Source organism: Opisthorchis viverrini (genome assembly GCF_000715545.1).
Source record: "Opisthorchis viverrini unplaced genomic scaffold opera_v5_178, whole genome shotgun sequence".
Classification (NCBI taxonomy): Eukaryota; Metazoa; Platyhelminthes; class Trematoda; order Opisthorchiida; family Opisthorchiidae; genus Opisthorchis; species Opisthorchis viverrini.
This window is the reverse complement of record NW_008751835.1, coordinates 718,271-732,139: the sequence shown is the minus strand read 5'-3', so window position 1 is coordinate 732,139 and position 13,869 is coordinate 718,271. Positions and strand designations below refer to the sequence as shown.

Genomic DNA, 13,869 nt, shown 5'->3' with positions numbered 1-13,869 from the left:
ATAGAAGTCCTTGTGGTAATTTCAGTCAACCGTCAACTGTGACACTACAAATTTAGGAATGACAATTTCAAGAGCAGGATTCGTCGCTCCAAGAGCAGCGGAACCGATCTTGGAGCACTTGTGCATTGACTGTTGATTGGTTCCCAACGTAAAAACACTCTAGAGAAGGTTAAAGTCTAATAGTTACGTCCGCCAGTGTCGAACAGACCGGACGCCCGTACGAGTTTGAGTAAGTCAGGAAGGCAGGACGCTGTACCAACTGGTCGGTGCGACTGCATGGCACGCAAGTACCAATTGTACAGTATGGATGACGACCAGGCGGCCAGTGTAGATGACATTACAAAAAAAGAACGTGTTCGCTGGGGCCAGATAACGAAATTCAGACCATAAAGTTGAAAAGCAGCTTAGTTGGCCACTCGGCAGATAACATGTTTGCATTTAGTCACAAGAGCAAACGGTGCATGACCAAGTCCCTATGACCGAAATGTATAGGGTGAGAATGAACAGTTGTGATCAGCCGTAGTCCCTGACTGATCTGAATGTGATTCTGATTCCATTGGTCTCATCCTGAATAACTGACACGGTGTACCACATGTACCGTATCTTTTGTGATTGCCAAAGCATTCCCGTTTACTTCCAGCCCAGCGATAAAACGATCGGAATGATGACTGAGAAACTGAGTGGTTCTTTGATTAAGTCGATCCACCTGGTCTTAAATATGCAAACATATATCAAAGCATGTTTTTAAGCGTCAAAGCGTTATAGGCCTTTTCGCAATCCAACCGTAATTTGGCACGATGTGTGATCGTTGGGACTTTTCGACGTTATTGTTTAGAATTAGCTAGATTCCTATCGTCATCTGTCAACGGTACATATGCTGTACAGTAACTATAGCTTTGTTTCGTTGTCCAGTGCTCTGAAAGAAAGAGATAAACTGCCATTCATTGAAGGGAACAAGGTTTGGTAGCGAAGCATCGGTGTTCTGGTATCATGCTGTCGATGATGATGATGAGGGGACCAAGGAAAATACTAGTTTAAAAAAGGCAAACTGGTCGGTATAACCGGCAGACTTGTAAAAACCGATTAAGTATCGTCACTTCATATTCTTTCGTGTTTTTTCAAATAAGAATCGACGATCACGCAGTCTGCATTGTCACCAAACAACTGGTACGCAGAGGAAGATTCACCCAAGTTTTCCTTCCAGCCTTATCAAGGCGTGAACATTGATGGAAAATTTGCGGTTATTCAGCGCCACACTTCGATAGTTGCACTCTGGCTCATCAGGAGTGTACAACTCATCGTTTGACATACTGTCAAATAAACAGAGCAGGGCTGTCCGGGAGTTAATGTTTGTCTATCCAATGGCTTCTTCTGGTTAAAGACATCAAGCAGCTGTATACTCTGAACAATTGTGTGTCCCCTGATGTTACGAAAAATGGAACATGATATCTACGTACTGGACGAGGTTTCCAGTATCGCTAAATCAGCAAGTTGAGAGGTGGTGACTGGTGCCCGTTATTGATTGGTAAATCAAAGAATACCTGTGCATCAATCGCGAAGGGTTGAGTGCACGCACGTTATTGTGTTCTCCACCGGAACATGTCCATCGTTGTCTAACCATTTATTTGCCCTGTTTCTCAGTCCAACTTTGAGACAAACGCAATGGTCAAAGAAACTGAGGCTGCTGATCATGACTTCATTGCCATATCAAAAGTTTGTCGTTCCTTTACCGTTTCTACTGTATGCGCGATTAGCCAGAAAAGACTGTTCAAGGAAATCAGCCTGCCAACAAAAGAAGTCCTGTGGCCGTCGGATGTTAATAGTTCATCCGTCATGTACGTGTTAGTTCTGTCAGTAGTATCCAACTTGTTCGGCAGTAGTGATCCAACGATTCCGACAAAGCTACAAAGACACTGACAGTGAATTTCTGACGGTTTATCTTCTTCAGTTGGTGGTGCTCAGGTTTCTGGCTCATGTAGTAGTGTGGAATGCAGCGTAGCATTACACGTTTAAAACTTTATGGCTGCAGCTTCGAAAAAGCAATCCCTACTCACCCTAATAGACTAATAACACCATCTGTAACTCGGCCACCACTGAGGTTTTCTTTTCACCACCTGATCAGCTCACCTAAAAGGTATTAAGCTTGGTCTTCAAGCAGCACTTTACAATTTTTGAGTGTTGATCCTTTTCTGCCATTTTCATTGGGTACAACCTGGTTCCCCGTTTTGTGGTTTCGTTATGCGCCTAAATTGCTTTCCTTGTTTTGAACTAAACGTCAACCGCTGTTTGACCTTGACATCGCAAGAGTTGTTTAAATCAACACGTGATTTTGGTATCTTCCAGCCACGTTGCCTTGAGTCTATGTGGACTTTGGGATCCCGCTATAAATTGGCAGTTCCTAAGCCTGTGTATAGAATCCGGTGTAGTCCCACTATGTGGGGTTTGTATTAATTTATTATTTTAGTATTGTGTTGTGTTGTGTTGTATCTATGGTAGCGCATTTGTGGATAAACCTCAATTGAACCATTCAGCTTTTGGGATTTTGCGCGTAACTCAACGTGAATCAGCTGATTGCTGGAAACAGTCAATATACGGGGCATGCATTCTCAGAGGGTACTTATTTGGAAGACTCCAAAAGTGTGGTGGTGGCTATAATTGGCACTTCGATTTCGGGTGCGATCGTGCATACTACTAATGAAAATTATGAGTAACATCTGTTTGCGGTTTAGTACAACACCGCTCCAGTTAATCAAAACTTAAGTCTAAACTATTGATCTATTCAAATCCGGACTTTATTTCACATCCAGAAAAGTTCAGAAATACGTCTCAGATTTTTTAGTAATCCCAACCTTAAGGAAGTTAGCCATCGCTCTAGTGTCCGGTTATTTAGGTTAGCGGCCTCGAACTCCCGAACCAGAGGGGCCCCGGGATGCGATTACAACCTGACTAAATGAAATCCTCTGTCGAAGAGTCTGACCAAACGGTTGACTACCTGAGGCTGCAGCCAATCTCCAGCTTTCCCTGGCACTTGTGTCAGGCCAATTATCCGGATGATTACACGTTGACCACCGGCCACACATCAGAGGAAAATGTTGCTCAGTTGGACATATTGATTAATCCACTTAGTCCGTTGTAATTGCTTTCATCACCTATTAGCAATCATTAAATGCGAAAAATAATACCTGCACACTTTGGCCCAAATATTTTGCCTGTCAGTTTGGTTGTACAGCAATTGCAAATTTTGAACTTGCTCGAAAAATCTAGACTGTCAAACAGAGTATGCATGGCAGATCTTTAGGAGACAATCAAACTCCAGTATTCACGTTGCGATTACTGGGTTTGTGCCCGACTTAAACTTACTTTCCATCCCACTACAATTCTTGTGACGAATATGAATGGAGAATAACAGAAGCAAAACTAAAGCTGCAATTGCCTCACCGCGAAATTGCTTGGAACTGAATTCACGTTGGATGGAGTTCACATGGGAAAATCCTAAGTTGTCTTTGATTTCAGAAGAGCTTGGTAAACAATCGGTAGTTTTTATTTGGGCAACGTTTCGCTTTTGACACAAAAGCTTCATCAGGCCAAGTAAACAGGTCATCAAATTGGCCAGGTTATAAGACAGAAGGGTAACCAATCAGTAAGTCCTCTTCAGATTATCACACTAAATCAGTGTTGAGTCTCAATTAACGGCTCTTGCCGGCTAGTGTGGTCGCCAAAATCTTGAACTGATGGGTTGGAGGAGTTTCAAATTAGCGAATATACACTCATTTGCAAACTAATTTGGTTCTTTCGACAGACTCACCTGGAACCCAGCTGAACCTCTCGTTTATGATGTTCTCGGGCAACTGAATGTGCTGCACCAGGCCGCCTCATGTTTCAGTCGCCACGATATTTGAAATATTGCGGTACATGTATATCTTTGTAATGTACTGCTCATAAGGTTGCTGAAAATCCATCGGCAGCCCACGACCGGTTTCGCCCCTTTTTGGGGCTTATCAGGTAGGCGCAGTCTCCGGGTTTCCGTCAACCTTATGTTCTACTTGAAATTAGTTCCAATCGCTTTTTGTTCCTTAATCTTCCACTTCAGGGTGCTTCACTTGATGATTAATCTCGGGTCCCATTGGTCGATGTTCCTTGATCTTGGTGGGCATATGACAATTTAGTTGGGGGAGGGGGAGGGGGAGGTGCGTAAGGTTGAGTGGGACCCAGACGATGACTACTCCTCCCTCTGATATTCGCGCACGAACATGTGTTAGTTCGATGGACTCAAGACCGTTCTCCACACGCTTGCCAGTTCCACGCCTTCTATTCTGTCTTTGGTTTGTAAAAAGAATTCCGAAAGTCACAAACATCAAAAGTAACAGTAGTATTCTCGAGAAATACACTCGTTTGCAAATCGATTTGGTTTCCACGAGAGACTCAACTGAATCTCTCGTTTATGATATTCTACGACTGAATGTGCTGCACACAGGCCGCCTCAGCAGCAGCAGTGTCTCTCATGTAAAGCTATTCAGTCAAAGCTCCCCAGTCAAGCTATCCCTAAAAAGGATTGCATTTTGACACATAATACGTCATTCCAAGCACGGATCTGGGATTTTGTTTGTGTAAGGCTGAATACCAACACAACTAGGTACCAGCGAAGAGAACTTTTACCGAGTATCGTCTTTTTACGACCATAGTTGAGAAGAGATTGCAAAATCACCCATAACCCGAGCTATAAAAAACAATGGCGTGTTTTGCTACAGTAACGTGAGCTTTTTTAACGGGCAAAACACTGGAGACAAACTCTAGTAACCGGTTGTAGACGCGCAAAACTATCTTAGGATGAAAGCATTGGCAAGATAAAGGTCCTCTAATTCCGTATCGACAACGAAAATCCGAATGGCGCATTTTGGGGCCATCACCCTATGAGAATCTTGAGGTACAGCTGAACGGAATACATACAAGGCGCATGTCACGCGATGAAACATTGTCGAAGGAATTCCGTGCAAACCCTATCTACCAAGACGGGAACAAGAAAATCGTGTCTATAAAGCGGTAATACTTTTAATAAACTTGGACGTATATGCATTCGAATAATTACACCAACAGTGACTGAAAAACCCATAGACTCCTTACAGAAATCTGTGTACCAAATCCGTACATAGAATACACAACCCAATCATTAGTACTATGTTAATTGATCGCCATCACCCCTGGGATGAATGCGCTCCTCACTAAGTGGAGAAATCCGCACAATGACGCTTGGTTCACCAATCCAACCAAATACTGATCTAAGAACTAAATACTCATGCACGAGATAAGGAATGCATTTGCCTCTAGCGTAATATAAGGTTCAAGGTCACACTGAGCTCAAACATCCAGCTGACAGGTGATCCGTTGGCCGTGCCCTGATTTTTCGAACAGACGCTTGTTAGGAGTTGCACATACTCCAGAAGCTAGATAGTGGAAACATTCTCCGGCCACTGTATATGAACAGAGCAGCGGCACATTCAAACCACCCGTTAAGTAGACTGCCGGACTGATGATGCCTGAATCCATAAGTGGTGTTAGGATGGCTGCAGCCGTTTCGTCTAGCTGAGTCCGCTTTTAAAGTCACTGTACGCGGATTGGTCAGTTAACCCCGTTGAGAGTTTGTTTTTGTCTTACTCTGATGGCTCTCTGCAGATTTGCTAACACACTACTGGATCACACCTGATAAACGTCCATTGAATAGCCACCACCAACTAATATAGCTTACTTAGATAATTACAAGTATGTTTCGAAAACTTGTCGCGTTCTGAGAACGTTCATACCCACTGAAATCTCATTGGGGAAACTATCCACCACAGAACTCGAACATGTGACAACTCCGGTTCTTTTGACATGCACTGATACAATAGGGGCGACACACTCGCCTCCGGGGTTCAAATCAAGGCCAAAGAAAGGCACGCTTTAAGGCTTCACTGGTTCTTCTTTCCATTTGAACCAACAAGAATAACCACATCAGAACAATATGAAAAGTGTTCAGCCTGGCTTGTTCACCCTTATCCAGCTGGAATAAGCGCCTGGCAGTTTGTAGACCTTATGAAAATTCATCAGTCAAAGAATATTCAGACAAGACTATCGATTTTGAAACGACGAAATGCTGCAGTCACTGTAGTATTGAGAAAGACACTTTGTGTAATACTCTTTTCACTTTGATTTAACCTATCACAGTAAGGCTGGCAAAACGCTGTAAGTAAATGCCCAATATTATCAACCATTCCGGTACATGTTTTTCAGACATAAAAGTCGTTTTCCTCCGCATTCCGCTTCCCAAGGTGGTGGAGGATTTCCCGCTAACTAATCCACCAAAATCACTTGGGTAGTCTAACCAACACACACACACACGTTGGAGAGGACAGGCGTCTTGTTTACCCTTTGTCCCATCCAGGCGTCAAGAAAGTCTATCAAACCAACCGCCACCGCAACCTGTGCGTACACCAAGAGGTTAACATTAACATCGTATTTCGGTCATCTTACTGCGAACCAAAAGGTTATCCTTATGGTTATCACAGTGTGTGGACGGATGGACGTGGGGGGTAGAGGAGGGACTTCGCAGTATAGTGAATCATCTTCCAAAAGGTGTTTATACGAACCATCGTTTTATTATTTTCTGTCGTCTTCTGGCAGTTCATCTGTCACGGGTAGTTACACTTACGCGTATGTGTGCGTGTGTGGTTCTCGGGGCTGGTCAAGGAGATCTGGTTAGCCAGTGCTTGGAATAAACTGTTTACCTGATGAAGCCGCGCTTTTATTTGAGTTTGTCTGCCTGAACCAAGAAAATTGGGCTTGCTTGGTTGCCTGTGTGCGCACGTGCGCTGGACATTGGAGGGGTTGCGAAGGCATGGACACAGAAAAAGCTACCACCACGGTTTGACGCACTGGTGACTCCATACAATCGACTTATACAATTTAGTGTATTTTAACTTATAGTGTATTCTGCAGGTTGTGAATTTTCAGTCTAGAGCTTTATCAATACGGCTGAGAGTATAGGAGAATCGATTTCGGGGTGAGGCTCAAAGGGTTTATCAGATATCACGTTATGCTAGGCCTTTGAGATTTTGGTGTGTAGTAATTCCGACTGTTGGAAATGTGGACTGAGAAGGACAACAAAATTTTGTTGTAGCTTCGGACAGACCTCAGCAATTCGAGCCCTTTTGTTAGACATGAATTGACGTGCACTTTGAATACATTTCTGGCAGAGATTCGAATCGAGTGTAACGAAATTTGCTAGAGATATCTAGCCATGCTGTGAACGCCTTCAGTAGAAGGTTTATAGTCGACACGTCGGGATATTTAGTGTTTTTGAGGAGAATACAGACACACTATTACCGCTTAATATTAGAGAAAAAGGGTTGACTCCAATAAGAAGAATACAACACTTGACAAAAAAGAAAACGATGCATTGAATTTAGCTGAAACTGGATTAACACTCAGAACTTTGGAGAGAGAGAGAAGTCTGCAATGTGAATCATTGGCCACTGGACCAGTTGGATGGTACTAGAGACATCTCAAGGGTGACTGCGAAAAATATCCTGAAATTTCGGAGCCCTTGAAATATACTGGAATTCTCTTTTAACCTTAGACAGGGTCGATTTCAATGTGCTCGTTGATGACCTTTCCAGTAAGGTACCACTTCCATCTATCCATGCCCTTTCTTCTTTTTTGTTTTGGCCAATAGGCGGATTTTGCTTCAGTCGAGTTTGTGCCTATCTTGTGCGCAAGGACGAGTGAAAATTGGCCGCGCCTTTTGGCTGCAACTATGTTCATGTGTTCTGGCATGCATCTTCCTTCCTGTTTTATCCCACGTACTGGCTGTACCACTTCCATCTGTTCATGCTCCTTTCTTCTTTTTGTTTTGGCCAATAGGCGGATTTTGCTTCAGTCGAGTTTGTGCCTATCTTGTGCGCAAGGACGAGTGAAAATTGGCCGCGCCTTTTGGCTGCAACTATGTTCATGTGTTCTGGCATGCATCTTCCTTCCTGTTTTATCCCACGTACTGGCTGTCGCAGTTGCTGCACTGAATCTCTTATACGACGTTGGTCCTTATAATTGTTTCCAATCGTTCCTTTGGGTTTGAGAGTGTCTCCCGTAAGGTGTTCGCAGGCTTTCGGGTCACGGTTGTGTTAAACTCTCGTAACACTGGTACACCCGTTTCACAGTTGCTCCCGGTATGTGGAAGTGTGATCCGTTTGTCCTCTCCTTGTTGGCCTAGTTGAATTTTCTGAGGGTCCGCCAGATGAAGTTCCTGAAGTATCCATTTCCCTAAAAAAATACTTTGCACAAGCGTTTCTCTCCTTTAACTTTTACCTTTGTGGTGTCAAAATGCGTCTCGATGCGCTTGAAAAGGAGATAGCTTCGTTTGTGACACTTTGGGTTATTGCTGTGATAGCTGAAACTTTGATCTACATGCGTCGCCATTTTGTAGTTGCTCGTTTGGCCATTTCTTGACAACAACGTCTAAGAATACTAACTTTTCATCATTTCCTTCTTCCTTTGTGAGTTGAATATCCTCAGAAACGCCATTTATTACGCAAGTAGTTCGTTGCAGTTTACTTCTTCCGAGTATGACTATTGTACCATCCAAGTAGCGAGTCCCTATTTTGGGATTTATGTCCGGAAGTTGCGATTCCTGGAGTAAGCCCAAACATCGGGATCCATGTGTTGAAATATTTGTGTAACGGTGATACTACTGATGGGGAGGCATGCGAGTAGAATGTGTTGTTCTTGGAAATTCGCTTTGCGTCTCTTGAAAAGGAGAAATCTGTTGCGGAATTTGTGGAGTCGCTTTGTAGCACGTGCTTGGATTTGAGCAATGAATGAGTGGAGCCAATGAATATATGGGAAAGTTTAAGAAGACGCGTTCAGAAGATGGATGTCCATTTTTGTGAATGAGATGCAAATGAGAGTTTTACTTCTCTGTCCAATAGTCTGTAACCGATCAGTTGGCATTTTCTAATGAGGAACTCCGCAGTGAAGGCCTTCTTCATTCCATTGGTAGTTCGGGTGAGTTTATTGGTTGTTGATCAGTTAACTGTTGATCTGTTCGCCGAGCTTGGCATTTGGCTTGCAAACGTTTCGTCACCATACGAGGAGATATCATCAGTGCGCCCAACTGCGCCCACTTGATCAATAACCAATAATCGGGATCCAGTCGGTGCTTTTTGTATTTGTCTATTGCACTAATGTGGCGGTGGTGTCTATGGGTGTCTCGAAAGTCAAGCAATCAAACTTCATGCCGTACGTGATAGTCATACACCCTTGTCCGCAAGGTGACTTTTACTTATTTTCTTCGAAGTACTCGAGACTGGGAATTTATTCTGTTCTTTGGCTTGGTAAATCGGCAAAACCGAAGTATCATAATTCTGTATTGCGCTCAATTTTGCTACCTCTTTTACAAAGGACTGCCTCCCGAGCTTCTGCTTGTGCGATAGATTTTACCCTACTGGCTTCTAGATCCAGCAAGCATTTTTATTGTTGATGCCCATGGAAAGCGCTTGAGGACACAGGAGTGGCGCGATTCCCTTTCCAATACCACATTTGTAAATTTAGTTTACATGAGCGTAGTCTTGACGACGCATTCTAGTCCTGAGCACCATAAAATGTTTACACATTATGCAGGCTGAGAATTAAAGCTGCCAATTTGCTGTTGGCAAGCAGGAGTTTTGTAAGCAACTCATTTCTTTCCAAATGGATTGCGAGGGATGAACTAAAATAAAACGATTGTTGGCTTGTTCTCTGAACTGGGCATTTTGACTCCACAATAACGCACTGATGATGTCACCTCGATTGGTGATGAAACGTTTGCAATCAAATTGCCCAGCTCAGCGAACAAGCCAACGACCACCAGTCCTAGAGATGCCAGCAAGATGGGTTTCTTTCTGATTTATTCATCCGACTTGAGCATTTAAATCACCGGCACTTCTTGCTGACCAAATCAGTCACGACGATTATCGACAGAAGCCGAATTTCTCAGTCTCAGAGATAGTAGCTGTTGGAACGTACGGTGAAACAGCAAATAAACACTGTTGACTGCTCTGAAACGCCCTGATGTTAATTCAGTAAGTCAACAGAAAAGTGCAAAGACAACTCTTTACTAGAATCCGGTTCCACTCAGTATAACTTCCACATTGTGGAGACCACTAACCATTGAATCAGGAGCACCAGAAAGACAAAGATTAAAAGTTAGAGCAGTTGTAAGAGTATGGTCGAACTGGGGTCTTGTACGTGTGTTTCGGAGGCATAGAGTACGGATACGGAACAGATACCCGATACTTAAAAAGGAATCATTTTGGTTTGCTTGCTGAGTAAAGGTGTACATAGGGAACAACGGTTAGATCAAAAAGACAGATAGAAAGATGTGGAGAACGGCTGGTGAACGAAGGACAACCAAATAACTTAAACCAACAGACTGATCATGCCTGATGAATTGATCTTCTCGCTTCAACATGCTCGCTGTTCAAGTCTCATTTGATAGAGCTCACTCAGATTGGACAACCATGCTCTTCACGAAGTGTGAACTAGTTTATTCCGATTCCCATTGATTTGCTCTGGGCCCTTCCACTTTCCCCTACCTGGATCCTGGCTTCCCACTTCATACTTTCTTGCACTTCGGCCCATCCTTGACGTTTTTCTTGGTAGTTTCCTTGTCTTTTCTTGTCATCATTCAAATCGCACTGAAGAATTTACACTGCTTTCAGACATTCTTCAGCGGTACGCATAAACAAGCTTGAGTCAACCTACTTACCATTCATCAGTAGGTAAAACGCCAAGTTGTGGCTACCACACGAATAAAATAACAAACTAAACTGTTAGCGAAATACACTCATTTGCAAACAAATTTGGTTTTGCGAGAAACTCACCTGGAACCCAGCTGACTGCCAAGAAGGGTCGTTGGCTGTCGATAAATTTTCAGCAACGTTGTGAGTAGTGCATTACGAATGTAAATGCGTCGAGATCTCTTGAATATCGTAGCGACTGAAACATGAGGCGGCCGGGTGCAGCACATTCATTTGCCTTGAAACATCACAAACGAGAGATTCAACTGGGTTCCAGGTGAGTCTCTCGCAAGACCAAATTAGTTTACAAATGAGTGCATTTCGCTCATTTCGGGCAATTTGGTTTCAAGTAGAACATAATTTCGACGGAAACTCGGGAACTGCGCCTGCCTGATGAGCCCTAAGAAGGGCGAAACCAGTAGTGGGCTGTCAGCGAATTTTCAGAAACATTATGAGTATTACATGACGAAGATTAAACTGTTACATTTTTCACCCAGAGAGTCGGGTTCATGAGAGAGCAAACGGCTGACATCGCAACTTTACCATCTCGTTAGTTAAAGCTTGCTGGCTAATAAAAAATCTTCCAGCTAAAAGACTTTTAGCAACAGAACTTCATACTGCCATTAGCCCTCCTACCCGATCTTCGATTGTTGACGATAATGATCTGCAAACTGCACAAATCTCAGCCGCATCGGATGTTTGCTTACATTGGCTGTATTGACTAGAGGTCAACGGACAGGTAACGCGAAAAGTTCACCTAGTCAACCGGGAAACGGGTGCCAAACCACAGTATATCTAACTGTACATCAGGCTGTATGATGGCACAGCCGAGCAGTTGCATTGGTGATGGAAGAAAACTCGAATCCAGTGCCAGTGGGCCAGAAAAGCTGCTAAGGGACAGGAATGGGGCAGTCCGAATCCCGCAAACACTTATACCCAACGCATTTTTCTGCTTTTCAATGAGACCTGGTAGAAGCTTCTTTTCTCTTGTGAATTATTCTCCCTCCTATAATCTCATCCTGGAAAGTTCACTTCCTTCGCCTCAGTTTTCACCGAGATCTTAGTTTTTTGCAAACCCGTGAAAATCACCCTTAAAGTTACACACTTGCTTCGGAGGTGGAAATGTTATGCTTCATTAGGATTGATGTGAAAAATATAGGTCACTTTTGCGATTATTGGTTTTCGTTGTAAGCCTTATGACTGAGTGTCACAACGTTATCACGTTCAAATTGACACGAGTTCATAAACTGACATAACAGCACTTGTTAAGCTGGTAAAATCTCCTCAACAGCCCACCATCGGTCCAATCCTTCCTCAGGTTCAAGAGGTAGTTAAACTCCACGAGCTTAAATCGACTTGGAAAAGAAACTTCAGCTGTATCACTCGCTAAGACCAAAGGTATTCCCCATTTGTTATCTGTGTGATTGATTGGTTTGCCAATTATTGATCTCTGTTTAAATACTCACGTGAAGCCAAACGTTTGGGCTAAAACTACTGTATGTCCGCGAGGTGAGTTGTACAGGAGGCGTATAACGGACACATATTTTCGAGTTACTGTGAACTGCCCACATGGATGTTGCCAATATATAGGGCAAAGTGATGTATATATTGTTCGGAAAAATGCCTTGAACTTTAAACTTCGCCATTTCACTTGAATTACCACATAGAATTCTCTTTCCGCCCAATTAGGAGGATTCTTTCTAGCTCTTCCTGTGATATTCCTACCGCTTGATTGGTCTGTCCGTGAATACTCTCATGAATCTTGATAATTTAGTCTTAAATTCCCTGTAGACTACTATCTGGCGTTGCATAACCTCAGACAATATCAACTGCGTGCCGAAAACCCTTGATTTTTCTGGAGGACGATGTGACAATCTAACTTATAATGCCCAGATTAGGTGAGCTTGGAGAACAACTAAACTGCACCATTGTAAATCAGCCGTGCAGCACCGCTGAGTCTCATTGGTTCCTGCATGGACTACTAACTTGGGATATTCAGTAACCAACTTCAAAGGCATTGCCTTCGTTGCACTAGTTTATTTGGTTTCTTTTGCGGCTGTACGCCATACAAACAAATCCCCTTTATTGCAAGGCTCCTTTCATCAGACAATTTGACTGATCCAATGCAATCTAAATGACTGAGCGAAATGGTTGACTATCGAAGGCGTTGACCAAATGTTCCCACAAATCATCACTGTCAGACGTGATAAAAGTGTGCTAATTATCGGGTCAGACGCTTTGAATGTTATTTTTATAATGTCCTTCATGAGAACCTATGTCTGGTTCGGATAAACAATCAGTGAGTGGTACCTAGTAAGTCAATATCTAAGTGTTACGTGACACACACGCAGACGAAAAAGCGTGTTTCAAAGGGCTGGTCAGAGTAAGCAAGGTTCCGAAGGTAGCCCATAGTTCCTAGTAAAGATGTAACGTAAGTATACACCTGTATACCAGAAGCCTCCGCAAAGGTGAAAACTCCTTCAAGGCTTTCTCTTTTCTGGAATCAGCTGCAGGTTTGCCATCAGCCAACTGACTCGTTTTGACAAAATGTCACCCTCTAACATCCGTTTATCCAAAATAATAATAAAATAATAATAGCATGACATCAGTGTCCAACACCGATGCTTCACTGCCATACAACTATGACCTAATTGAAAGCCTTGTTGTATAGAAAAGAATAAAGGTGTACGGGAAAGGGACTTAGTGCTAGTTTACCACAACCATTATGAGGTGCCTACACCTCCAGACACTCACTCAGGCGATCTGGATAGAAACTGACAACAAGAACGCCACTGACGTTGGTTGGCAGCCATATCTTGTAGTGTCTCCAATCAGGCACAGTGAGGATCACGCGGTCCCCATCCTGGAAGGCGAGTAGCACCGACAGCACCCGAGCGTTTCGTGATCTCCTTCATACTCCTCTGCCAAGTCAAGGGTTGGTCACTATCTGAATCTTATGAGCATAAAACTTGGATACAATTACCTAGTAGACGAGAATAAGAAGACAGGAACATTGACATTAGCGAAACACACTCATTTGCAAACTGATTTGGTTTTTCGAGAG

At 43.2% G+C, this 13,869-nt stretch overlaps 1 protein-coding gene across 1 annotated transcript; it reads right to left on the bottom strand.

Annotated features, from left to right (window-relative positions):
• Nucleotides 1–4,073: 4,073 nt before the first annotated feature.
• Nucleotides 4,074–7,997, bottom strand: T265_07629 (hypothetical protein; the record flags this gene model as incomplete). The annotated part of the gene is made up of 2 exons (XM_009173197.1): nt 4,074–4,317; nt 7,840–7,997. 2 exons carry the CDS (start codon nt 7,995–7,997, stop codon nt 4,074–4,076), a joined length of 402 nt encoding a protein of 133 aa, XP_009171461.1.
• Nucleotides 7,998–13,869: the final 5,872 nt, after the last annotated feature.